Raw genomic sequence first — 25,794 nt, 5'->3', positions numbered from 1 at the left:
TAAAATATAAAAACCTTCTCGTTTAATTTGACTGCTTCAAAATATATAAATTTCAAAACTGACAGCATTACAAGATTTATTCAGCAACCATAGTGGGAGAGTTTAACATAGCTCTTCTGGTAAACAGATCAAAGACGGATACGGATACAGATACGGACTGAATGATTCATGTCTGTGCCCCACCCTTCATTCACATTCTGAAGCCTGATTCCCACCCTGTGATGGTATAAGGAGGGAGGTGATGAGATCAAAAGGGTGCAGCCCTCAGGAATGGGACTGGTGCCTTTATAAAGGACACCCCCACGAGCACCCTTGCTCTCTTTCTGCCATGTGAGGACACAGGCAAGAAGACAGCCATCTACGAACCATGAAGCAGGCCTCACCAGACATCAAACCTGCCAGCATCCTGATCTCAGACTCCAGCCTCCAGAACTCTGAGAAGAAAGTTCTGCTGTTTATAAGCCATCCAGTCTATGGTATTTTTGTTATGCGGCCCGAACAGACTAAGATAGAGACCTATACCAATACCTATAAATGTGGAGAAGATTTTGAAACACAAATAATATGATCTAGTGGATTGTATTCTATATGCAGAATACAATACATTGGCTTCAACGACACAGGAAGCATTTATGACAACCGACCACACACTAAGTGCACCAGCTGGATACAGCACTTGGCCGTAATAAACCCACCCCTACCCTCCCCGGCCCCCTCCCCAAAACAGCAACGTCCTGTGCCAGTAAGAAGCGCACCTTTTCCATGTAACAAGATATCCAGAAACAAACAGTCCGGGGCAGCCACACAAAGATACCAGCTGGGGAGCCAGGATGGTCGTGAGGTCTGGCTACACTCTCTTCAGCTGCAGCCTTTACCCTCATGGCCGTGTGATGGCTTCTCGAGCACTAGGCATCATGTCTGTTTGTACAAAGGGCAAGAAGTGGAGGGACCTGGCTAAATGTTCCTTTGCAACATCCTTCCCCGGAATCACACCCAATGACTTCTCATACTTAGAATGGCCGGGACTGGGGGGGGGCCGTGGCGTCCCCTAGCTGCAAGGAGGAGGCTGGGAGGTACGGGGTTTTTCAAGAGCGCATCGTACCAACCCGAACAAGAAAAACCTAAGTGGTTTTTTAAGGAACAAGGGGCAATTTTGATAGGCAACTAGCAGGATATGCCACGTTAAAAACAAAACAGATACCCAATATTCGATAACATAAAGACCACATTTTCTGCTCACAATGTAATTAAATTAAAAACCAACAACAAAAAGGCAACTAAAAAAACAAAAAAAAACACCCATACACATGCAGGAACTTTCTGGAATGATAGAAATGTTGTATACCTTGAATGGCGGGTTGGTGACATGAACATACGTACGAACCTGTCAGACTCCTCCAGCTGTACAATTAAGGTGTATGCATTTCGCTAGGAGTAATTATACCCCTGGAAAAATATATCCACATTCCATGGTTTTAAAATCTAATTACAGATCACTCACGGGCCAAAGAATAAGTGATAACAGAAACTAAGACAATACTTAGATTTCAACCAAAATGAAAATATTACACATCAAAACATGGAATGTGGCCAAACGAGTGCCACGAGAGAGGATGACAGCCTGGAACGTTTGTACTTTTAGAAAACTTGGAGGGTGCCTGGGTGGCTCAGTCGGTTGAGCGTCCGACTCTTGGTTTCGGCTCAGGTCATGATCCCAGGGTTGTGGGATCGAGTCCCGCATCGGGCTCCACACCCGCGTGAGATTCTCTCTCTCCCAGAGCGCCTGGGTGGCTCAGTTGGTTAAGCGACCGATTTCGGCTCAGGTGGTGATCTCACGTCTCGTGGGTTCGAGCCCCCCGTCGGGCTCTGTGCTGACGGCTCGGAGCCCGGAGCCTGCTTCGGATTCTGTGTCTCCCTCTCTCTCTGCCCCTCCTCCGCTCGCAATCCCTCCCTCTCTCTCTCTCTCAAAAATAAATAAATACTAAAAAAAAAAAAAAAAAAGATTCTCTCTCTCTGCTCGTCCCCCACGCACGTGCATTCTCTCTCTCTCTCTCTGATAATTTAAAAATTAAATTAAAAAAAATAAAAGTCGAACATTAATCAGCAAGGGGCCCGACATACGGCTGGGACACTGATAGAGGCAGGCCAGCGCTCTGAGCGCTTTCTCTCCCGGCATGAACCCTTTTATGCACGGCGAGCGAAGAGCTGTGCCTGAAGGCCTTCTCACACTGACTGCACGCATAGGGCCTCCCTGCGGTGTGGGTCCTCACGTGCACGATGAGGTGTGAAGACTGACCAAAGGCGCGCCCGCACTCCTGGCACGCGTAGGGCTTCTTGCCCGTGTGGGTCCTCACGTGTTTCCGGAGGGACGAAGGTTCGCCAAAGGCGCGCCCACACTCCGGGCACGCGTAGGGCTTCTCTCCGGTGTGGGTTCGCATGTGACTCTTGAGGGTCGACAGGCGACTCAGCACCTGGCCGCACGTAGCGCACTCGTACAGCTTCTCCCCGGTGTGTATCCTCTTGTGCACGTTCAGGTGCGTGCTCGTCCGGAAGGGCTTCCCGCACTGGCTGCATTCGTACGGCTTCTCCCGGGTGTGCGTTCGCAGGTGCGTCTTCAGCGACGAGTGCTCCCTGAAGGCTTTCCCACACTGACTGCACCCGAAGGGCTTCTCGCCGGTGTGAGTCCTCACGTGGCTCCGCAGGGAGGACGGCTGGTTGAAGGCCTTCCCACAGTCCTTGCACGCGTAGGGCTTCTCGCCCGTGTGGTTTCTCTGGTGCAAGATCAGGTTGAAGTTCCTGGTGAAGGTCTTCCCACACTGGGCACATTCGAAGGGCTTCTCTCCGGTGTGAGTCCTCAGGTGACGCCGCAGATTCGAGGAGTACTTGAAGGTCTGCCGACACTCCTGACACTCAAAGCACTTCTCCGCGGTGTGGGTCTTCTCGTGCCTGATCAGGTCGGAGCTGTATCTGAAGGACTTCCCGCACTGGCGACACGCGAAGGTTCTGTCCCCACGGCGGATCTCCTCAGGCGCCAGGAGCCGAGCGGGCCGGAAGAAGGATCCTCTGCTCTCTGGGCATTCGCAGGGGTCGCCTCCAGCACGAATGCTCTGGTACTGGAAAAGCGGTCGGACGCCGGGCGAGGGTTTTCCGAGTGCACTACGTTCGTAGAGGTTTTCTCCCGTCTGAGGCCGCCCCTGTCAATGGAGGAAAATACGAAGACCTGAGGCTTTATTACGTTCACAGACATTCTCCCCTGGGGGGCAACTGGGCGTAGGGGAAAGGTATCGACAGCCGAGGCGTAGATGCCTTTCAGTATCTACTGTCTTAGTGAGTCTGGACCATTTCCGCCCCGAGTCCCTTCAAGGGGATGCTGCCCACAAAGCACTGTCACTGTCTTTACTTTCAGGAGGCCTCTCAGATGCAGAGTTTTGCCAAGTTAAAGCCACACGGAGCCTTAAACACTTGGCACCTGTTCACTGGTGCAAGCGGTTGCCTGTGGGAACTCTGCGAAGACACGTGCCTTAATCTACACGTAGAGTTTTCCCCAATTCATGACTTTCACAGACTCTCTCCCAGGACACCGTGTTCTCCTGGGTGAGCACCACTCACCTTGAATCAATCTCTCTGTCTCTCTCTCTCTGGCCTTGTGCTGTTTCTTTCTTTCTTTCTTTCTTTCTTTCTTTCTTTCTTTCCTTTCTTTCTTTCTTAAGATTGATGTATTTGGGGTGCCCAGGGGGTTCAGTCAGTTAAGCGTCCGACTTCGGCTCCAGTCATGATCTCCCAGTTTGGGAGTTCGAGCCCCGCATCAGGCTCTGTGCTGACGGCTCAGAGCCTGGAGCCTGCTTCAGATTCTGTGTCTCCCTCTCTCTCTGTCCCTTCGCTCGTGCTCTGTCTCTCAATAATAAATAAACATTTAAAAAAAAATTTTTTTTTAAAAAACATTGATTTATTTAAGAAATCTCTACACCCAACATGGGGCTCAAACTCACCGCCCCGAGGTCAAGAGTCGGAGGCTCCTCCGAATGAGCCAGCCAGGCAGCCCTGCTTTTCTAACCTGCAGCAACCCCAGACTCATCCTACAACAGAACCGAGAATGCTCCTTGGGTGCCTTACCCTTTCCATGTCAACGGAAATCTCTGCAAAAATATCTTGGTTAGGAATTGAACCTTGGGGTGGAAGCGAAGGTTCTGAAATGGACAAGGAAGGAAAAAGTAAGTGCACAGAGAAAACTGTACAAACAGGGCAACCAAAAGAATAAGCAGGGCATGTGGGGTTTTGTTTTTTTTTTAATACTGATTCTAACTACGGGAAGAAACTGGGAAGGGGAGGGATATATCAGAGTGTCCAGGAAATGTTAAGGCATCTGGCTCTGTAAGGAGCTATGTAACCACAGCAACAAGGATTAGAAATGGTAGATAAGTTACTGAGAAAGGAGCCTGTGAAGGTTGAGGCCGAAATTGAGAGAAAGTGTTAGCAAGAACACACGGAGGGCACATGCACACGCTACGTCCGCGGAAAACACACACAGGATAAAACAGACACATGGAGGTGACCAAGGTGACGAGGAGGCGGGACAAATCATCCTGTGAAACCAGAGTAAAGTATTCGGGATAAAAAGGAAAGGCGGTGGCACCCAGTAGAGCGGCTTCGTCAAGGTCACTGAAAGCGTCACCTGGACAGCTTCCCGGAAAGACTCTTCTCTCCGTCGGCCACCACTCTTCTCCTTGCTCCAAATGGGAAAACGAACTGAATTTGCCGAGCTGATCTCCTGCTCGTGGGGAAATACGCAGGGCGTGAGCTGCGCCTGCCATTAAACCGGGGCCCGTATCCTGACGTCTTTAGGGGGCACCGGAGATGGGAAGAACAAAACGAGCACCCCTAAATTCTGATGGGCACAGTCGGGCCCTTCCACTAAGGGGCCAAAGTACAAGCTCCGTCACTGGGTCCTAAAGGATAATGGGATTCTCCAGTCCCCAAAACCCAGGGCGTGACTCAGAGAGGCACTAGAAAAGCCCAGACACTTTTAACCGTGGAGAAACAGAAAGCAGCAGAGAGACCTCCATTGCCACAGGGAAGCTGCTAGACCGTAAGCACCGTGAGGGCAGGATTTCTCTTTTTTCACCTCTCGATTTCCCAAACCGGCACAATTCCGGGAACCCGTAGGGGCTGCATGGGTATGTGGGCGAAGCCACGGGGCTGGCCTTACCCACAGAGGCCACGTTCCTATAGTTCTCCAGCATCACATCTCTGTACAGGCTTCTCTGGGCAGAGTCTAGAAACATCCATTCTTCCGGAGTGAACAACACAGCCACATCCTCGAAGGTGACTGGTTCCTGAAACACACACCCGTCCCGGCTCAGCCAGGGGGCACCCCCACCAGTACCCAAGAGGCTGGTGAGGGGCCGGCCTGGGGAAGGAAGACCGTGCAGAGGATTGTCACACGGGGCCCTGAGGTCTCTCGGAGGCTGCCCTTGGCTCAGGCCCCAGAACTACAACTCTCCTCCACTTGCACATTTGTCCCCGAGGGACAGCATCCAGAGGTGTGGCATCGAAGGACTTAGCTACCAGCTGGGAAGCCACGGCAGTTTTATTCCCCTCCGGCTCCAGGGTCCCACAGGCCCGAGCACGTGGCAGACAAGAGAGAAACACGCGGTAAATGACCGCTATCTGCCCCGGGAAACCGTGAGGACTAGCGAACAAGGACAGCTCACAACCTTGCTGTTTTCCCTCCTGGTGCCCAGTAGAACCAGGCACTCCTCGGCTAGGGAAGGTCTGAACGAAGGGGCGGGATCGCCACCTGGGCTGCCCCCACATCCCTCCCCGCCCCCATTCTGCCACTTTAAGAGGCCCAGGGCCTAGGAGCCTGGACACCAGCCCTGTGGGGGCGAGAAGCTCCAGGCCAAGGGAGGAGAATCAGGGCCTGAGCAACAGGGGTTTCCTACTCACCTGCGGACAGCTGAGCAGCATCCCAGGAGCCACAGACTCCCCCTCTGTGTTCTCCTTCCGGAGCCAGGCGGGGTCCTGGGCAAGCAGAGCTACAGGAGAGGGCAGCCAGGAGGCCCAGTGAGCACACCCACAGGACCCCCGGGCTGCCCGCCCCAAAACGGTGAAGTGACCACAGGTGCACACACGTATGCACACGCACGTACGACACACACACACACACACACACACACACACACACACACTTGCGTGCTTAGGCACACGTGCACACACACGAGGACACACACGTGCATGCATTCACACACGCATGCACGGAGACAGGGACGCACAGACACACACGGACGAGTACACATGCACAGAAACAGACAGACACACGGACACACGTGCAAACACGCACATATATGCACATGTTGCTTCCGTTCCAAATCTCTGGAGTTATACAGTCCCAAGTCGACAGACCCTGGGGTTTCTGGGGCACCCCCACTGCCCCTTGATTCGGCCCTGGGTCAGCATTCCCTCCCAAGCTGCTCAGCTCCTTCCTCTGCCCCACTCTGCAGGGCCAGGGGCAGCCCAGGACTTAGCACAAGCAGGGGCCAGAGAAGCGGCCACCACCCCAGGGGTCTGCCTGCGAGAAGGAAGGATCTCCCTTTCCTGCCTTCAAATCCACCACACCCCTCCATCCGCCCGGGGCCCGTGACAGGTGAGCGAGTGACCTCCCCCACCATCCCTTGTCTCCCTACATGCTCACCTCCCCCTGCCACGGGACCTTTCCCCCTGGGAACTAACCCTGAACTGAAAAATAAAGCATATCATGCAAATAAAGAAAATTAATTGCATCTAATCATTAAAAAAAACAAAAACAAAGAACCCTGACCCACGTCTAATCTCTGACCCCATGTATGCCTTTCCTGGGGCTGCTGTAACCAAGCACTGCCAACTGAGAGGCTCAAAACCCCAGATACATCTTCTGTCTCAGCTCCGGAGGCCACAAGTCCAAGACCAAGGTGTCGGCAGGGCTTCACTCCCTCTGAGACTCTGGATAGAATCCCCCCTCGCCTCCTCCTGGCTTCTGGCGGCGACTGTCCAGAATCCTGGGTGCTCCTTGGCCTGCAGCTGCGTCCCTCCGATCTATGCACCTGTCATCACATGGCCGTCCTCTCCTGAGTGTCCCTGTCTGCACCTGGTGTTTTCTCCTTAAAAGGACACCAGTCACTCTGGGCCCCCGCATCACGACCTCATCTTAACCTGCAGCTGCAAAGACCCTATTTCCAAGTAAGGTCCCAGTCCCGGTCACGGGTACCGGCGGTAAGGACTTCAATGGATCTTTTGGGGGGGCACCGCAATTTAAGCCACAATACTCTGCTTTTCCCTCTACATAATGCATAATGTTTTTGCTTCCCCGCCGTGGGCAACCAATCCTCTGTGTCCCTTTCCTCACCTCCCGCTCACTCATGATCACAAGGACAGGCACCGCACTCGGACCACCAGCGACCCCCATCTGCGGTGGGGATCCAGTCGTGTGTTCGGCCCTCCATCCTTCCACACCAAAGCCCACCACCCCGGGGGCTTCAGTGACCACGCCCCCAGCCTCCTCCGTACAAGACCCTCCTCCGTCCCTCATGCGACTGTGACCCCTGTCCTCACTCCCCTTAGCCTCTGCCTCAGCAGGCAGCCTCACGGCCTGACCAGGCCCAGACCCCGGGCTGACTCTCCCCCCTCAACTCCAGACCCACCTCCACACCATCAGCTCGTGTCCCCACTCATCTGTCCTGGGGACTCAGTGAGCTGGGGGGTGGGACTACTGTCCCCCTCTTCCCCCCCTCTCCCCCACCACAAGCAGAGGATTGCCATCAAGCCTTGAACTTGCCCTTCTGGGTTTGGAGCTTGCTTGGGACCCATGATCTCTTCTTTCTCTCCCTTCGGGAGAGGGAACGAGTGCCCGGTACCTGTCCCACCACTGCATTATGGGAGCAGAGGACTTGTTTCCTCGGTTCACAGGTTCACAGATGAAGAATTTTGCCCCTGGGACGGACCACACCCTGAATCTCACCCATGCCTGATTTGGATGATTCATACGAGGACACAAGGACTCTTCTGAGCTGATGAGATTTGGGACTTGGGAGTCGATGCTGAAGTGGGTGTCAAGATCATCTGAGTGTACTTGGTATCTGGGGAGGACATGAATTTGGTTGGGGGGGTACAGAGGGCAGACCGTCATGGGTTGAATTGTGCCCCCCCCCAGAGCTATGGAGTCGTAACCTCCCCACGTCAAAACGTGACCTTACTTGGGAAGAGGGTCTTGGCAGGTGTGATTAGCTAAGACGAAGTCACAGTGGAGTCGGGGGGGCCCCAAACCCAAGATGACTGGTGTCCTAAGAGGAGGAAAGACAGAAGCAGGGACACACGAGGGGAGAAGGCCACGTGACGATGCAGGCCGAGACCGGAGCCATGTAACTTCAGGCCAAGGGACTGCCAGCCGCCACTGGATGCCAGGAAGGAGCCTCCCTCCAGGCCTCGCAGGCAGCACGGCCCCACCAGCACCCTGATCTCAGACTTCTGGCCTCCAGAACCGCGAGACGTGAATTTCTGTTGTCTCGTGCCCTCCCTCCCCAAAATATGTGCTCATCGCCTGATTCTCAAAGCCTGTTCTCTTTCCAGTGCCCCTGATCTCAGGAAGTGATATCCACGCCTCTCACCCCTCCCTGACGCTCTCCAGACCCCAACAAGTCACCCAAAAAAAGAAAATTGTGCCGCCATCTCTACAGGGAGCACCCCCCAGCACTCCCCTTCCTCCTACCCCTGTCCTCACTGTGGCTAATGCCACATCAGGCCTTTCCTTTCTGAGTCCACTGAAAGGTCACTCCCTCAGAGCACCTCCCCCTCCCCAGTGTCCTTCCTTTCTCTAGAAGGACCGTCCCCCTTTCCTCACAGCCCTCACCTATTTGTACCACGTGGTTATCTGCTGCCTTAGGTGTGTATTTTCCGCCACCTTCGTGAGATTGGAAGCTTCGCGAAAACAAGCCTGGGCCCCTCTCCTTTCACCGCCCCCCGCCCCACTTGGTACAGGGATGCTCCAGATTGTCTGGTAAGTGAAAGTATACGGGACTCAGCAAATTATCTCAACTCAACCTCCCGCACAGGCCTTAAATCACTCCGCGATTCCCTACCGTGTAGACCAGAGCTAACCCCACAAGGCCTGACTGGCGGCCCTTGGGAACACGGATCTTGAGAGGGTTCCCAGCACCTTAACTGGTAAGAGGGGCTCACCCTGCTTAAATTCCTTCTACGAACACTGGGGTTTGTGCCGAACGCCTGCTTTCCTTCCGGGAGGCTGGGACATGCTGACCAGAGTCAGGTGCACGCCTGGCTTAAGAGTACTTCAAGGCAGAGTCAAGGGTGCCTGTGTGACCAGCCCCGAGTGAAAACCTGCGCTCTGAGCCTCTACTGAGCTCCCCTGGTAGACATCACCTCACGTGTGTTGTCATGGCTGGCTGCAGGGGGTATTAAGCATGTCCTGTGTGACTCCACTGGGAGAGGATTCCGGAAGCTCGGGCCTGGACTCCTCCAGACTTCACCTCATGGGCCACAGGACTCAGCTCTGTGTCCCTTCGCTGTGATAAATCACCACCTTGAGCACGACTGCAGGCCGAGGTCTGGGTTTCCTAGCGAATGGCCACGACCCGGTAAGGTCTCAGGGACCCCGCCACACCCACTCCGCACTCACCTGGGGCCTAGGCCACGACCACTCTGTTCCTCACTGCCTCCACGCACCCCCCCCCCACCCTCCCTGAGGCCCTGCCAACCCCCAGGTGCTGAAGGGTTCTGCTAAAACCACAGATGCACAGCACTGCTCACCCAAACACATCCCTGGCTCCCAGCAGCCTAAGGACACAGGCCAGGATTCATGCTTCCAGGCCTGAATGTTCCAGAGCCCAACCCTCTCTAGTCAGCTCACACCACGCTCCCCTTCCCTCTGCTCCCTTTGCACAGCCTTCCGTGGGCCCCTGGGCACCCCGGCCTCTCTGCCCCCCAAGGAATTTTCCAGATGCCATTTCTAGGCCTGAAATCCTCCCCCCCCCAAACCTTCTCCAAACAGCCCAACATCTTGCCAACCTAAATGATACAGTAATCGTGCATCACGGTCTAAGCCAATACTCGTCCCCCAGGGGACACATGGCAGTCTGCTATCTTGGTCAGATCTGCTACATAACAAGATACCACAGACAGGGGGGCTGAAACAGTAGAAATTTATTTCCGGGGCACCTCGGTGGCTCAGTCATTTACGTGTCTGACTCTTGATTTTGGCTTAGGTCATGGTCTTGAAGTTCGTGAGTTTGAGCCCTGCATTGGACTCTACAATGACAGTGCTTGGGACTCCCTCTCTCTGTCTCTTTCTCTCTCTCCTGCCCCTCCTATGCACTCTCTCAAAATAAATAAACTTTAAAAAAAAATTACTGGGGTGCCTGGGCGGCTCAGTCGGTTGAGTGCCCGACTTCAGCTCAGGTCATGATCTTGTAGTTCACGGGTTTGAGCCCGCGTGGGGCTCTGTGCTGACAGCTCAGAGCCTGGAGCCTGCTTGGGATTCTGTGTCTCCCTCTCTCTCTCTGCCCCTCCCCCGCTCGTGCTCTCTCTCTCTCTCTCTCTCTCTGTCTCTCTCAAAAATAAATAAAAACATTTAAAAAATTTAAAAAAAAAATACTTCCTCCCAGTTCTGGAGGCTGGGTGCCAGCATGGTCGGGTTCTGGTGAGAGCTGTCTTTCTGGCTTACACACAACTGCCTTCTCACTGTGTCCTCACACAGCAGAGAATGTGGTGTCTCTCCCTCTTCCTATAAGGACACCAGTTCTATGGGATTGGAGCTTAACCCTTATGACCTCAACTAATCTTAGCCACCTCCTTAAAGGCCCAGTCTCCAACACTGTCAGATGGGAGGTTAGGACCTCAGCGTATGATCTTGGGGGGCAGAGGCAGGGACCAGTCACAGCTTCTGGAGACATTTTCGGCTGTCACGACTAGGACCTGTTATGGCCTTGTGCCCCTCCAAAACTTCAGCTACCCAGCACCTCAGAATATAACCGTATCCGGACATGAGGTCTAATCGAACTAAAATGAGGCCAGTTGGGTGGGCCCTAATCCACGCTGACTGGTGTCCTTGTAAGAACAAAACTTGAACACAGACACATACAAAGAGAAAACTCAAGACAACCATCTACAAGCCAAGGAGAGATGCCCAGAACAGATCACAGCCCTTAGATCTCGGACTTCTGGCCTCCAGAGCCGTGAGAAAAACAAATGTCTCTTCTTTGAGCTGCTCAGTCTGTGGCCCTTTGTGTTATGGCGGCCCTGGCTGGCTAACGCAGGACATGTTACTGGCATCTAGCGGGTGGAGGCCCCGCAACACACAGAAAGCGCCCCCCGCCCCCCAAGGAGAATGATCTGGTCCCGAGTCGCCAGTGCCGCAGGTGAGAACCCATGGTCTGACTTCAAATTTCCCGAAACTCCTCTCTGCCTTCGGGATAAAGTCCTTGCGTTACATGCTTCCACCATATTCTGGTCTTCACTGAAACATCTGACTGCCCAGGCAGACTGTGAGCTCCACAGGGGAGAGGTCAATGTCTTGTTTGAGATTCTCTCGCAGGGCCCATCTCACCACAGGGTGGCCAACTAGAGCACTTCAAGAGTCCTTCAAGAGCATGGAGTATTCCAAGTGTTTCGAGAGTCCTTCAAGTACAGGGTGATCTAAGCACTTTAAGAGTACTTCAAGGGGGCGCCTGGGTGGCTCAGTCAGTTAAGTGTCTGACTTCGGCTCTGATCATGATCTCACAGCTTGTGAGTTCGAGCCCCGCATCGGGCTCTGTGCTGACAGCTCGGAGCCTGGAGCCTGCTTCGGATTCTGGGTCTCCCTCTCTCTCTGCCCGCCCCCTGCTCGCACTCTTGTCTCTGTCTCTGTCTCTGTCTCAAAAATAAACATTAAAAAAAAATTTTAAGAGTACTTCAAAGGCATGAGGTACTCTAAGTATCTTAAGAGTACTTCAAGGCAGGGGCGCCTGGGTGGCTCAGTCGGTTAAGCGTCCGACTTCGGCTCAGGTCACGATCTCACAGTTTGTGAGTTCAAGCCCCACATAGGGCTCTGTGCTGACAGCTTGGAGCTTGGAACCTGCTTCAGATTCTGTGTCTCCCTCTCTCTCTATCCCTCCCCGACTAGTGCTCTGTCTCTCTCTCTCAAAATTAAATAAATGTATAAAAAAAAATTTTTTTAAAGAAGGCACGATGGAAGGAAGTAAATCCCTTGAAATTAAAGCTAAGATATCATTTGTCCTCCGGAATTAATTCCACCCCCCTCCCCCCCACTCCTCAGGACATGAGGCCTGTTTCAACCTCATTTTTTTATAAGCTCAGTTAAAACATATTCAATTTAGAGTAAATTTGACTGTCAATTCAGTACCAACATAATTGTGGAGTGAAGAATTCAACCTTGCCCGGAAAGAGGTCTGGACTTAGCCACAGGTGAATGGAGTCTACTCTTTCTGAACAAAAAGACCAAAGACCAAAAAAAAAAAAAAAAACACCACCACACAGAAAGAATCCCAGCTCACGATCCTGAGAAAGTGCCTTTCCCCTTGAATACGTAAAGAATGGTGACATGATTTTATGGATCCTCCCTAAGGGGCAAGGAAATGCCTGCTGTCCCAGGAAATGAAGGCGGGAGATCCAAGTTCCCAGACACAGCACAGCACAAGGGAGGCCCTCGGGCTGCCATTTCCAGCCAGTGCTCACTCACCAGAAGCCCCAGCCATCCTCAGCTCAGGGAGACTCAGCGCAGGCACCGGCACAGCCACCCTCTGAATCTGCGCGGCCACCTTCCGCCCCTAGACACAGTGACAGGGACAGATTAGGGTCACACGGTCGATGGAATCTGCTCACAGCCACTCGCCCTGACTGAATTTGCAAGACTGACCCTGCTCCGAGCCACACGATGGTAAAATTGGGACAATGCCCAATTTAGCCTGTCCAGACCAATCCAATTCATGGGTACAACACTCAACCCTGTGGTAGAATTTCAACTTCAAAATGGGATGGAGGGGGGGCCGCCTTGGGGGAGTTGCCTCCAGCAGCAGGGGAAACGCTGGAGCAAAGAAGGGCGTAGATGACCAGCGGGCTGGGGTGGGGGCGGGGGGGGTGATGTGGAGGTGGGCCTGGACACGCGAGGAATAGTTAGTAAGTTATTCTCGGAAGGCAGCCCTTTTGTGAGAGAAAGGATCTGAACTCTCCTCCACTGGTGGCTGCTTCCCCAGGAAAGGTGTCTCATCTGACTTGTATGTCTAAGGGATGTCTCTAGACTCTGTGCCCAAGGTGGGGCCCAGTGGGAACAGGGGTCTGTAGGGAGCAGTTCCAGAGGCCCCCGAGAACTAACAGTGGCTCTGGGCAGGGTGGTGGCAGTGGGGACAGCAGGAGCAGTTAGAGATAAGTTACGTTTGGCGGGGAGGGGACTCCCAGGACTTAGTGGTGGATGGAAAGAAAATGTGGCAGGTGTCTCAGGACAGGCGAGGGGCCTGGACAGGTGGGGGCAGCCCTTCTCCCCGGGGGGAAGAATCAAAGCACGCCTTAAAGTGTCCTTCTCTGATCCTCTCTCCACCTTAGGCTGGAAACACAGGACCCTGGGCCAAGAGCTCGGTCACCAGCCTGGGCTCTCCACCCAGCCCTGGGATCACACGATCACTCATTCCTATAGGCTTCACGGTCATGGACAGGGTGGGAGTGAAAGTGGAAGGAGTGGAGGAAGAAAGGCTGGGCCAGGGGAGGCAGGGCCAAGGCCCTGGGTGCTTGCTCCTCCTGGAGGCCTGCTCTGGGCCACCACCACCCTGGGGACACAGGAACGCCAGGACCCATTCGGTAATTCCTACCGGGGAGCTGAGCCTGGGCCCCCAGCCTGTCCCCAGTTTCCAAGAGTTGGTCCTAGATTCCTCCCTCTCCCCCTGCGACCCCATCTGCAGAAGTCTCAAGGCCCAGGCCTTTCTGGCTGGGGCTGGGCCCTCGCAGCAAACCTCCTCCCAGGCTTACTACATATCCAGAAGACCAAGGTGACAGCCAGAGAGATAGCTGGTCCTCTGGAATCGAAGGTGTCTCTCTGTCTCCAATTGTGGGCCTGATGTGCATCCTCAGGTCTGGCCCCGGCCCCTAGGAGAAGGCAAGGAGGGGACGGAGCAGGACAGAGGCGGCACTGAGTGTGTTCTGGGCCCGAGGGACCCTCAGTTTGGTGGCAGTTAGGGTTAGGGCTGTGAGAAGTCAGGCGTGCAGGTCTGGCAGCTTCAGATCCGGTGACTCCCCCTATTCCACGGTGAGCACCAGCCACCAAGGGTCTCAAGGAACAATCATGCCACAGACGCCGAGGTGGACCCGACCCTTTCTGGTTCTGGGGTGGGGGGCCCGACTGCAGGTCAGGCCACGGGCCCTCAGAGACACTGCAACGTGCTTCACTCAAGGAAGGCTGGGAGCCCTTAGCTCTGAATAGGAACGTTGTTCGGTGTTTTCTTAGCCTGTGTTTGTCTATTTGACATCCATCAATCGCGGGGCCTACCTACGGGCCACAGTTGGGTTACATCTGCCCTGCCATCCAGAGCCCGTCCTCTGATCGCTGCCCTTCTCCAGCTCTCGCACAAGCTAACATCCCCGTGCCCTGAAACAGCATGGAGGAGACACGGCACGGGGGAGGGCGGCTGGGACGGTAGAAGGACTGAGCCCGGAGACACCCCTTCCGCAGCCTCCTCTCAGGACTCTTCTGCGAGCAGTCCCCAGCTCTCTCGTGCCCTCCCCTGGCCTATCTAGCCATGACGGGGAGGCCTCAGGGCCGCCATGGGGGCCTCAGTCGTCGGGACAAGGCCCACTGAAGCCCGGAAGGACGAGCCCAACAGTCAGCGCCTTCAGCCGCGTGGCAGGATGTGTGACCCCGGGCAGCAGGTCCCGGTGGCTACCTCTGCACCTCTGCGGCAGGCCTGGATTGGACTCCCAGCTCCAAACGTGGCCGTACCACTTACGGGCTACGTGTCTTCATGACGAACCACTCAACTTCTGCACGTGCGTGTCCGAGTGGCCCTCCTCTCCCCGCTCAGAACGTTCTGCGACCGTCTGCTTCCTGGGGCTCGATGCAGCAGAAGCCTCTCCTCTCCCACACTCGGTGCTCGCTTCTGAGCTGAAGGTGGAGCTCTGCGGAAGGTGCTGGAACCCCGTACTAAGAGGAAAGAGCCCACAGAAACTGGAGAGGACAGATGTGGGCCATCCTTGCTCCCTCCCTCACAGGGTCCATCTGCTCGGCGGGGCGGGGGGGCAGTGAAAGCCTGGGGTACCCGTGTTCATTCCTTCACTGCACAAGCATTAGTCCAGGGCTCTGCAACGATGCACAGAATGTTCTGCATGGGGTTACCACAACGATCCTGCCAGATGAGGCCCCTGCAAGCTGGCAGCTCCAGTAAGATATTTTCACATATTTTCAGGGCCTCAAAAGCAACACGCCCTTTCCCAAGCAGCTACTGGAGGACATTCTCCACCTAAACAAAAACGTGAACCAACGGTGAGGAGGACCTGGGCAGGGAAGGGGGGGTGGTGTCAGCTGCTCTGGGGTCTGATGCGAGCCGTGCAGGGCTGAGGGTTTCCACTGCCCTGCAGCCCACACCAGGCTGTGCAGGGTCGAGGCTCTGCACGCTCAGAGCAAAGGAATGAAACAGGTCTCTACCACCCAGGCCACCCACCCCCTCCACTGAGCCAGCGTCTCTGACGCTGTGAGACTGACACCAGCCATGACAGAGGTGGAGGGGCTCAGACTGAGGGAGTCCAGAGATCTCACTGACTCTGGCACAAACGGGCCCAGGCTTGGGTGGGGGTGGGGGTGGGGGTGGGGGGGACTGGGCTCTGCATGTCCCTCTATCCAAACCTGAACCCTAACCTTTGAAATCCCCAAAAGTCTGGGGACTCAAACCTTGGAAATTCCTGTAGTTCGGGGAGGCAGGAAGTCAGGGCCAAAGTGGGGGGGTCAGGGGGCCCGATGCGTGTTCCCTGGTGCACTGGGGCGCGCCAGCCGGCTCTGAAGGCTTTTCCACGCTTTGACAAGGGCTGATTTCCAGCGTGGGATCTCGACGTGTCCCCTAAGTGGGGAGCGATCCACGAGAGCGCTCTCACATCCTTTACATAAGTCAGGGTGGCTGTCCCCCCGGGCTGTCTCAGTCAGGTCCAGGTTAGAGTTCCTCCTGAAGGCGCTCGGGCTGTGGCCGAATCCGCTCTCCGGGCAGAGCCTGCTCCTGGCAGCGAGTGAGCAATGAGGGCAACCTTGCTGACACCCGTGAAGCGCCCAGGGCTGCTCCCCTCCCCGCCGAGGCACATTTGCGGCGTGCTCAGACGTGCGCCTCGCTCAGGCGGGCTGCAGGCTCCAGGGCAGTGCGGGCTCTCTCCCGTTCCCGACTTCCTTGGGGCTTCTCCAGCAGGCAGGAGTTTCCCGTGACTGTTGAGGAGCAAAGCGCACTGCACACGACCGATGTCTGACTCCCGCTAACGGACGTGTTGACTCAGGGGAACCTTCCGGGAAGAAAGGGTCTCGAGGGTCAGGCAGGGCTTGTCCAAATTCACGAGCCATGGGCACCCGTTTCACACCACGCGGGAATGTCCTTGAGGAAGTGCCCCCCCACGGCCCCCTGGCCCTGCAATCCACATACTCCTCACCTTCTCCCGAGAGGGGGAACAAGGACGAGCCCCCGGGAATCTTACCATGTGCAAACCCGGGGATGAATTTCCCTCCAAAGTATCCTGCACGGGAGGAGACGCTTGGGATTTGAGTCGAGAGTCCCAGTCTAAAATGAATTGGGGGGGGAAAAAAAGTTAAGTTCTTTCAGAAACAAATAGGGGTATGAAACTGACCAAAATATACACTTGTGTACTTATTTATTTATTCGCTGTTTTAAAATACTGTTTTTGAAGTATTGACTCTCAACTGGGGACAATACTGAAAGGGAAGAAGCCATCAGTGAGCAAAGGGAGGCTCTTGAGGACTATGGGCGTGTGACGAACTTGGCAGCGACCAGGGCGGGGGGCCGGGATGAGAGGCTGTTTCCCATGGAGACGGAGACAGATGTCGCCAGTAAGACAGCATTATCACAGAAACAAGTAGCAAGCAATTAGACAAAGAACACACCAGAAATGTTCAATTTAAAGAGGAACCGGAGGGGCGCCTGGGTGGTTCAGTCGGTTAAGCGTCCGCCTCTTGATTTGGGCTCAGATCTTGATCTCACAGTCGTGGGATCGAGCCCCGCATCTGGCTCTGCACGGGCAGTGTGGAGCCTGCTTGGGATTCTCTCCCTCTCTCTGCCCCTCCCCTGCTCATGCTCTCTCCCTCTCTCTCAAAATAAATAAACAATCACAAAAAAAAAAGAGGGATTGGACAGTAAGTGTGGGTATAACGTGGAGAAGTCAGAACTCTCCACCACCACTGGTGGGAATGTAAAATGGTACGTGCACCTGTCCTCAAAAAGTTAAGTATACGGGGCGCCTGGGTGGCGCAGTCGGTTGGGCGTCCGACTTCCGCTCAGGTCACGATCTCACGGTCCGTGGGTTCGAGCCCCGCGTCGGGCTCTGGGCCGACAGCTCGGAGCCTGGAGCCTGCTTCGGATCCTGTGTCTCCCTCTCTCTGTCCTTTCCCAGCTTGTGCTCTCTCTCTCCCTCTCTCAAAAATAAGTAAACATTTTAAAAAGATTAAAAAAAAAAAAAAAAAGTTAAGTCAATGACCCGGCCACTCCACTCCTAAGTATCAACCAAACAGAACTGGAAACATAAAATCTGGTACGTGAATGTTCACAACACTACTCACAAGAGCCAAAAAAGTGAAAACAAACCAAATGCCCATCAGCAGATGACTGGACAAACAAAACGTGGTCTACCCGTACAACGGAACAGGACTCAGCAGTAAAAAGGAACAAGGCTGTGACACATGCTACGTGTGGACGAACATGGAAAACATCACACTAGGGAAAGAAGACAGAGACCAAAGACCACATTTACGTGATCCTTTTTGTACAAAACATCCAGAACAGGCAAATCCAGAGACAGAAAGCAGATGGAGGTGGCGGGGGGCGGGGAGGGGGGGGCAGATACTGGTGATGGCTGCACGTTGTGAATATACTAAAAACCACTGAACTGCATACACTTTAAAAGGGTGAATTTTATGGTTTGTGAGTATTTCCACTTAAAAAACTAAAAGAGAGAGATTCAAACAGATCTTTTTCTGAGACCAAAGACAGGTAGGAGAGGAAGGCCAGCAGAAGAGAAGGAACACTGAAGGAGCTCACTAGAGAAACGTCACCCCAAAGAGCCTCGTTCCCCCTTGGGCCTCTGAAACGCTCTCAGGCTGACACTTCCCAGCACGCCGCCCCCCAACCCAGCAGGCACCGCACACACACTCACCCACACCCACGGGGCCCTCAGCTCTGCCCCTGGCCCCAGCTGGGAGCCCAGACTGGGTTTGCGTGGTGGAGTCCCCGCTCCTGGACAAAGATGCCCGTGCTCAGAGAGGGAGCGAGGGTTGGCAGTGGGCTTCAGCTCCTGGCGGTGAGCGACCACCACGGGTAGCAAAGTGATCACGCCCCATTTCCAATGAACTCAGAGAAGCTCTTTCACAAGGCCCCAAACCGCAAATACCCTCCTCTCTGCGCCATGGGGATGAAGCCCTGAAGCCCAAGTCCAAGCTCAGTGAGACCCACGCGGTTCTGACTATGGGGAGAATGGATGCACCTAACCCTGCAGAAACCCACAAACCTTCCTTGGTCGCGTAGCCGACCCTTAAGAAGCATTAGGCACCTGCGTATAAGGACCAGCCACGGGACACCTGGATGGCTCAGTCGGCTGAGCATCTGACTCTTGCCTTTGGCTTGGGTCATGGTATCGCCGTTTGTGGGCTCGAGCCCTGCATCGGGCTCTGTGCTGACAGCTCAGAGCCTGCTTAGGATTCTTTCTCCCACTCTCTCTGCCCTTCCCCTGCTTGCTCTCTCTCTCTCTCAAAATAAATAAAAAATAAACTTGACAAGAAGAAGAAGAAGAAGAAGAAGAAGAAGAAGAAGAAGAAGAAGAAGAAAAAGGACCAGCCCGATGCCAGCCTTACCCTTGGGGGCCAGAGTCCTGCACTTGTCCAGTATCACGTATCGGCACAGGTTCGTCCGCGCACCGTCCAGTAATGCCCACTCCCGGAGGAGCCCCACCGCCACATCCTCAAAGGTGACTGACTCCTACAACAACACACGTATCCTGGCTCAGCAAAACCCACCTGCAGGACAACTGGTTATCACCGGGGAAGGGAGAACGTTCGGGACACTGTCTCCACAGCAGGGCTCCACAAACCCGACCCGCCTCCTGTCTTTTCAAGTTTCACTGGCACGCCGCCATGCCCCATCTGTTTGGCCATCTCCACGGCTCATTTTGTGCCGTACCCACAACGGTGAGTCGTTGCTGTGACCGGGACAGGGATCACATGGCCACCCTAGCAGACATTTCCTCGCTTCTAACATTTGGAGAAATGCCAGAGTGCGGGCTTTGGCTCTCTTCGCCACTTCAGCCGCCAGTGGCTGCAGAGACGATCTCTGGGCTCTAGGGAGAGTTCTTCCTACATTTCTTATTTAAGGCATCAAAAGTTTGGGGCCCATCACATAATTTTCGTGAAATCCCTAGAGCCCCTCCCAAGACTCACATAAGCACTTTGTAATCCTTTTACGAGTTGCTAAAACAGGACTTCCGTTGCACCTGAGAAACCTAACAGCCTTTTAATTTCAGAATCCTCTAGCTCAGCATGGTCTGGTCGAGCTCTCTGCGATGGTGGGAATGTTCTCTGTCTGTTCTTTCCAAAAGAGCAGCCCCCAGCATGCGTAGCTACTGAGCACTTGAGAAATGTGACTCAGGCCCCTGAGAAACTGACCTTTGATTTACTGAGTTTCAATTAATTTAAATGTATACAGACACGCGTGGTTTGGGGAGGCCTCACAAGGGATGGCCCCGGTGGAGCTCTGCTGCTACCGACTCTAAATGAGCCTCATTCAGGGGCGCCTGGGTGGCTCAGTCGGTTAGGCATCTGGCTTCGGCTCAGGTCGTGATCTCGCGGTTCGTGAGTTCGAGCCCCGCATCGAGCCCCGCATCGGGCTCCGTGCTGACGGCTCAGAGCCTGGAGCCTGCTTTGGATTCCGTGTCTCCCTCTCTCTCTGCCCCTCCCCTGCTCATGCTCTGTCTCTCAAAAAAAAAAATGAATAAACATTTTTTAAAAATTTAAATGAACCTCATTCTGCAGTCCGACTCTGGAGTTCAGCTCAGAGCCTCCGGGGTCACTGTGGGGACCCTCCTCCGGAGCCAGATCCCTCCAGAGGCCAGGCACCGAAAGAGGCCACCAGGTCCCCGGGGGCAAGGCAGAAGGTGCTCCACACTACCCCTCCCGTTTCTTCCTCATTTTGGGGTGGGGAGAGAGGGGACAGGGCCCAGAGGACAGAATTATCCCCCCCTCAACAATTCCAACTCTCCCAGCCCCCTCACCATGACACCAGTGCCAGGATTTAAGGTCTCATTAGGTGTCCTCCCTGCAATAAAAGAAACCAAGGTAAGAGAAAGGGGTCAGGGTGGAAGCAGGGCAGTGAACAGGGGTTTGGCCCAGGTGCTCCCACTTCCGTGGGTCTCCAGCAGGGAGGCCCAGCAAAACCCTTACACGGAATCTTCCCCAATAAGCAACATACTGGGCCCAGACCCACCTTCCAGACCACAGCCCCTGATCATTTCTGGTGGTTCCTCTCATCTAATAAAAGGATTAAAGGGGTGCCTGGGTGGCTCAGTGGGTTGAGCATCCGACTTCGGCTCGGATTGTGATCTCGCAGTTCGTGAGTTTGAGCCCCGCATCGGGCTCTGTGTTGACAGCTCTGAGCCTGGAGCCTGCTTCGGATTCTGTCTCCCCCTCTCTCTCCACCCCACCCCTGCTTGTGCTCTGTCTCTCTCTTTCAAAAATGAATAAACATTAAAAAAAATTAATAAAAGGATTAGGGGCACCTCGGTGGCTCAGTCAGTTAAACATCCAACCCTTGACTTCGGCTCAGGTCATGATCTCAGGGCGAGATCGAGCCCCACGTCCAGCGCTCTTCACTGACAGTGTGGAGCCTGCTTGGGATTCTCTCCCTCTCCCTCTCTCTCTCTCTCTCTGCTCCTCCCCTGCTTGTGCTCATTCTCTGTCTCTCTCAAGATAAATAAGTAAACATTTTTTAAAAAAGGATTATTTCCCCTCTCGTTACATTCCCTCAAAACACCTCCAACAGACTCTACTTTTCTTCCACGGCTGTGATCAAGTTGTGATTTTTAATTTACTTGTTTAGGTGACTCTGCCTCTCCCTCTCCAGCTACCACATACATTCCCAAAGTACGAACCTGGGTCCACTTTTTTTCGGGACTCCAACTCCTGCCACCACCACAGCACTTGATGCATACTAAGTACTTTATGTATTAGGGGCTGGTAAGCGTTTTCTTAAAAAGTCCAGGGAGTGGGGCGCCTGGGTGGCTCAGTCGGTTGAGCGTCCGACTTCGGCTCAGGTAACGATCTCACGGTTCTGTGGGTTCGAGCCCCGCGTCGGGCTCTGTGCTGACAGCTCAGAGCCTGGAGCCTGTTTCGGATTCTGTGTCTCCCTCTCTCTGACCCTCCCCCATTCATGCTCTGTCTCTCTCTGTCTCAAAAATAAATAAACGTTAAAAAAAAAATTTTTTTTTTAAATAAAAAGTCCAGGCAGTAAATATCTAGGCAGCTGTGGGCCAAATGGCCTCTAAAGCAGCTACTGGACTATGGTCATAGCACAAGAGCAGCCATAGACCACACATCAACAAATGTGTTCCAATAAAACGTTTTTTATGGAAACCAGCACTGGGTCAGATTTGACCATGGCCTTCAGGGCCTGCTCTCCTCTCTGACCGGGCTCCACCATTCCACACTTTGTTTCCTCTACTTCGGCTGTCCCTGTCTTTTCTCAGCTCCTGGAACACACCAGGCCGAGTCCTGCCTAAGGAACTGTGTATCTGGAATGTTCTCTCAAATCTCCTCCCCACTCCTACCCCACAGCCGACCCCTTGTCTAGCTACACGCAGCTAGCTCATGGGGGCCGGGGGGGTGGGGATTCAAACATTTGTGCCTTGTAAGATATTTTTCCTGACCTCCTCCCCAATTTCTCCCATTCCACGTTTCCACAGCACCCAGCTCATGATTAATTTAAAGGAGAATAAAGCAGATAATTACAGTAGAAACTTGTGTATCCACTTCAGTCACTTTGTTTCTCCCGGTTCACAGAGGGCACCCCAATGGCAAGGTGCCAAACAATCCACACTCCCCAAGAACAATGCGGCATGGCTAGCCTAAGAAGGCACGCACCTGCACGGACACACAGAACAACGACAGAACACCACAAAATCCAACATAAAAATGACTTCAGATGCCTGTTCACATAACATACACCAACACTAGTTTTCAGATGTCTTTGAGAAACAATGTTAAGTCTTTCCAGAAAGGCAAGGCAGGACCTGTACTCTTTTTGAAAACAAACACCTCTCCTGTAAAATTGAAATCCGATGTCCCAATTTTCTTCCAGAATTAATTTTTTTCCTCACGTCTCGAACGTTAGTTTTAACCCTAAAATTTCAAAAAGACACCCCATTTATGGCCAACTTAATTTCAATTCTCAGTACTAACAAAGCTACCTCATCTCTTTCCAAGAATCCCGCGTCTTTGAGCCTTCATTCATAGGCTTGGGGTAACTCGGGTGGGAGGTGCCGTGAAAAGAAGTGAGTAATCTTACTTTTCCTTGATGGTAATAAGACTTGCGACATAACTGGGAAATAGCTTTTCTTAAGATACCCTCACCTCGCAGTGAATGCTCACGGGCAAATTAAAAGCTCTTTTCAAAGGAAGGGAGGAAGGAAGTTACGAAGGAAGGAAGGGAGGAAGGGGAAGGGAAGGGGAAGGGAAAGGAAAAGGAAAGGAAAAAGGAAAGGAAAGCTAACAAGCCCTAAGCTAAGGAACTGCAAATCGTCAATCACCGAAACCAAAAATCCGTCATCTAATTCATCCCTTGAGAGAGGGATCATCCATCTTTTCCATTCGCTTGACAAGTCGCTCACCAATCTGCACGTGCAGACTCCGACCTAACTTTCCAGTCGCAGAGCTAGACGACGTGAAACGTCATAGGAAATGAAACGTGAATTACTAATAAACAGCTCCCTGGCCTCCGGGGAGATCCCGCAGGGCCCTACAAATCCCGGAGGGCGGGTGAAGAAGGCTGGGCCGCCTGGTGGCACCACCTTCCTGAGCTGCGGGACCTGGACGGTACTCCGCGATTTCCCTTTCTTTTTTTTTTTTTTTTTTTTTTAATTTTTTTTTCAACGTTTTTAATTTATTTTTTTGGGACAGAGAGAGACAGAGCATGAACGGGGGAGGGGCAGAGAGAGAGGGAAACACAGAACCGGAAACAGGCTCCAGGCTCCGAGCCATCAGCCCAGAGCCTGACGCGGGGCTCGAACTCACGGACCGCGAGATCGTGACCTGGCTGAAGTCGGACGCTTAACCGACTGCGCCACCCAGGCGCCCCCGCGATTTCCCTTTCGATGGATGGGGCGACAGTCCCGCCCGCGGGGACACGGGGCAAGGGGCCCGAGCCGGGGGGTCGGGGACGACGGCTGCGAGGCCGAGCTGTGCGGGACCCCATCCGGGCCCCCGGGGCGACCGCTGGGGGCAGGCACTGCGGCCGGGGCTGCTGTCCTGGGCCCTTCGGCCCCTCCCCGCGCCCGCAGGGCCCTCCCCGCCTCCCCGAGGGGCCGGGCCGCACCTGCAGACCGGCCGGAGACACTCCCACCGCGGCGCGCCGCGCGGCCCAGCACACCCGCCGCAGTCGGCCGCGGCCGAGCACTTCCGCTTCCGGACGCCAGGAGCGGAAGTGGCCGGCGCTGCGGCTCTCGGGGCCGGAGGTGCTTCAGGCAGTGAGAGACGCGTTGACTCCTTTTTCATCCAGCCTCGGAGGAGAAGTCCTCGTTTCCTTCCCCGCGGGGTGAAGGTTAGGCTGTGGGATGGGGTCGGACTGGACCTGGAGAGGGGACGCAGAGGTGGGGCCTTTGCCGGACGGACAGGGCTGGGGGCGTGGCTTCGGCTGATGGGCGGGGATTGGGCGGGTCCCGGGCTTGGTGGGCGGGGAAACGGGAGGGATCTCGCCGGCTAGTTGGGACGCTCTGTTTAACTTCTCCCACCTCTGCTCTGATCCTTTGGATCAACGCACACCCCTACAAAAACATACCCCTAGGTAGGATTTCTTTCTCAGTCTAATTTCTTCTAAGATGAGGATTATATATTTTGTTTCTCCTCCAGCTTACCTTTCTCACTGAAAATAACATGTGAAAAAATGTTCAAGACAATAAAAGATCGGACTCTTCTTTTTGTTTTTTTACTGATGTGTTATATAGTATAGATGATACACACACAGGGAAAGTTCAAATGGGGGTCTCAATCCCTCTCTAAAATTTTCCAGAAATAACCACTGTAACCAGTTCCCTGATGTTCTTTATATATCAGGCACATAGGGGTATTCTTCCTTTCAATAAATACTGAGACAGCTTCGGTTGATTGCTACATGCTAAGTGCTAGGGTTACAAAGTGCCTTCCTGCAGGGGCGTTCCAGTGGAGAATTGGAGGGGAGACGTGGAGAGAGATGAGGTTGATCCATTCCAGTAAAACTAACTCAACACATTGTGCAGAGCATGTGCCCATGTCTGAAGAATTTAAAAAAAGAACTGATGAGGGGCACCTGGGTGGCCCAGTGGGTTGAGGGTCAGACTCTGGATTTTGGCTCAGGTCATGATCCCAGGGCTGTGGGATCGAGCCCCATGTTGGGCTCCACACTGAGCATGGAGACTGTTTTGGATTCTCTCCCTCCCTACCTCTGTCTACCCCATTCATTCTCTTTCTCTCTCTCTCTCCCCTCCCTCTATCCCTCTACCCCATTCATATTCTCTCTCTCTCTCTCTCTCTCTCTTTCTCTCTCTCAAAATAAAAAATACATATGAAAATTTTTTTTAAAGAGGTCTCTTTGTTCCCAGAATTATGTTAGGACACTATGGTATCTCCCTAATGCTAACATTGTCAAAATCAGGAATGTCCCAGAGATTGAGACAATCTCTGCCGTAGAAAACAAGAATACAAATGGAAGACATGAAACTCATCAGATGTGTTAAGTATAGATAGGTTTCTAGTAAACAAGTTCAAGACGTAGGTAAAATTCAGAAGACGTGTTAAGTAAAAGGAAGTAGATCGTGTATGTGTGTGTTGAACATAGAAAGAAGGGAAGGTTGAGAGAGAGATGCTCTGATTTGTTGCATATATATACAAAGCGTATGAAGCATTCAGCGTTCGTGAGGTCGTCATTCAGCCACCCGTCAGCGGCACCAGTCTGGGCCGACGTGTCTTGTGCCCAAAAGACGCGATGACCGTTGAGCAGGCTGCTTGGCAAGCTAACGGTTGTGGCGAGGTATACCGTCCCCCGCATCTCTCCAACAGGGCAAGAATATGTCCTTGGTCCTCCGGTCTGGGGGCCGCTTGCCCAAACCTCAGCTCCAACCTCACAGTCACATCAGTGGCAGGGAACGCCGACGTGGCAGAGGGAAGGAGACCAGGCGTGCGAAGGTCCCGTGCCCCCAGATGCGGCGTGACCCATCTACTTGCACAACAACAACCAACAATACAGTAGAGCAGTTGTAACAGTATCCCGGAATCAGAGTCTCTCTCTCGAAATGTCTGATTGCCCCGCACGCACCCCTTTTCTCCTT

General features: G+C 53.7%; 1 protein-coding gene across 5 annotated transcripts; it reads right to left on the bottom strand.

The window, feature by feature from the left end:
• On the bottom strand, nucleotides 1–24,294 carry ZNF333 (zinc finger protein 333). Of its 5 annotated transcripts, XM_060633548.3 has the most exons (10): nucleotides 23,808–24,293; nucleotides 20,494–20,537; nucleotides 19,082–19,205; nucleotides 16,699–16,781; nucleotides 12,725–12,812; nucleotides 5,947–6,035; nucleotides 5,207–5,333; nucleotides 4,673–4,768; nucleotides 4,114–4,187; nucleotides 1–3,194 (listed from the first exon to the last, which is right to left on the bottom strand). In XM_060633548.3, the coding sequence occupies exons 2-10, from the start codon at nucleotides 20,494–20,496 to the stop codon at nucleotides 2,097–2,099; spliced, it is 1,782 nt and encodes a 593-aa protein (XP_060489531.3). In that variant the 5' UTR covers nucleotides 20,497–20,537; nucleotides 23,808–24,293; the 3' UTR covers nucleotides 1–2,096. The 5 variants fall into 5 exon arrangements, with proteins under 5 accessions (XP_060489531.3, XP_078299408.2, XP_078299409.2 ...); XM_078443282.2 differs by lacking the exon at nucleotides 4,673–4,768 and having other exon boundaries at nucleotides 23,808–24,294; XM_078443283.2 differs by lacking the exons at nucleotides 16,699–16,781; nucleotides 19,082–19,205; nucleotides 20,494–20,537; nucleotides 23,808–24,293 and adding exons at nucleotides 14,005–14,121; nucleotides 14,979–15,488; nucleotides 15,917–16,664.
• Nucleotides 24,295–25,794: the final 1,500 nt, after the last annotated feature.

The sequence above is a fragment of the Panthera onca genome, chromosome A2 (assembly GCF_046562875.1).
Source record: "Panthera onca isolate mPanOnc1 chromosome A2, mPanOnc1 haplotype 2, whole genome shotgun sequence".
In the NCBI taxonomy this organism is placed as follows: Eukaryota; Metazoa; Chordata; class Mammalia; order Carnivora; family Felidae; genus Panthera; species Panthera onca.
The sequence above is the reverse complement of the archived record's forward strand: the minus strand, read 5'-3'. Positions and strand labels throughout refer to the sequence as shown.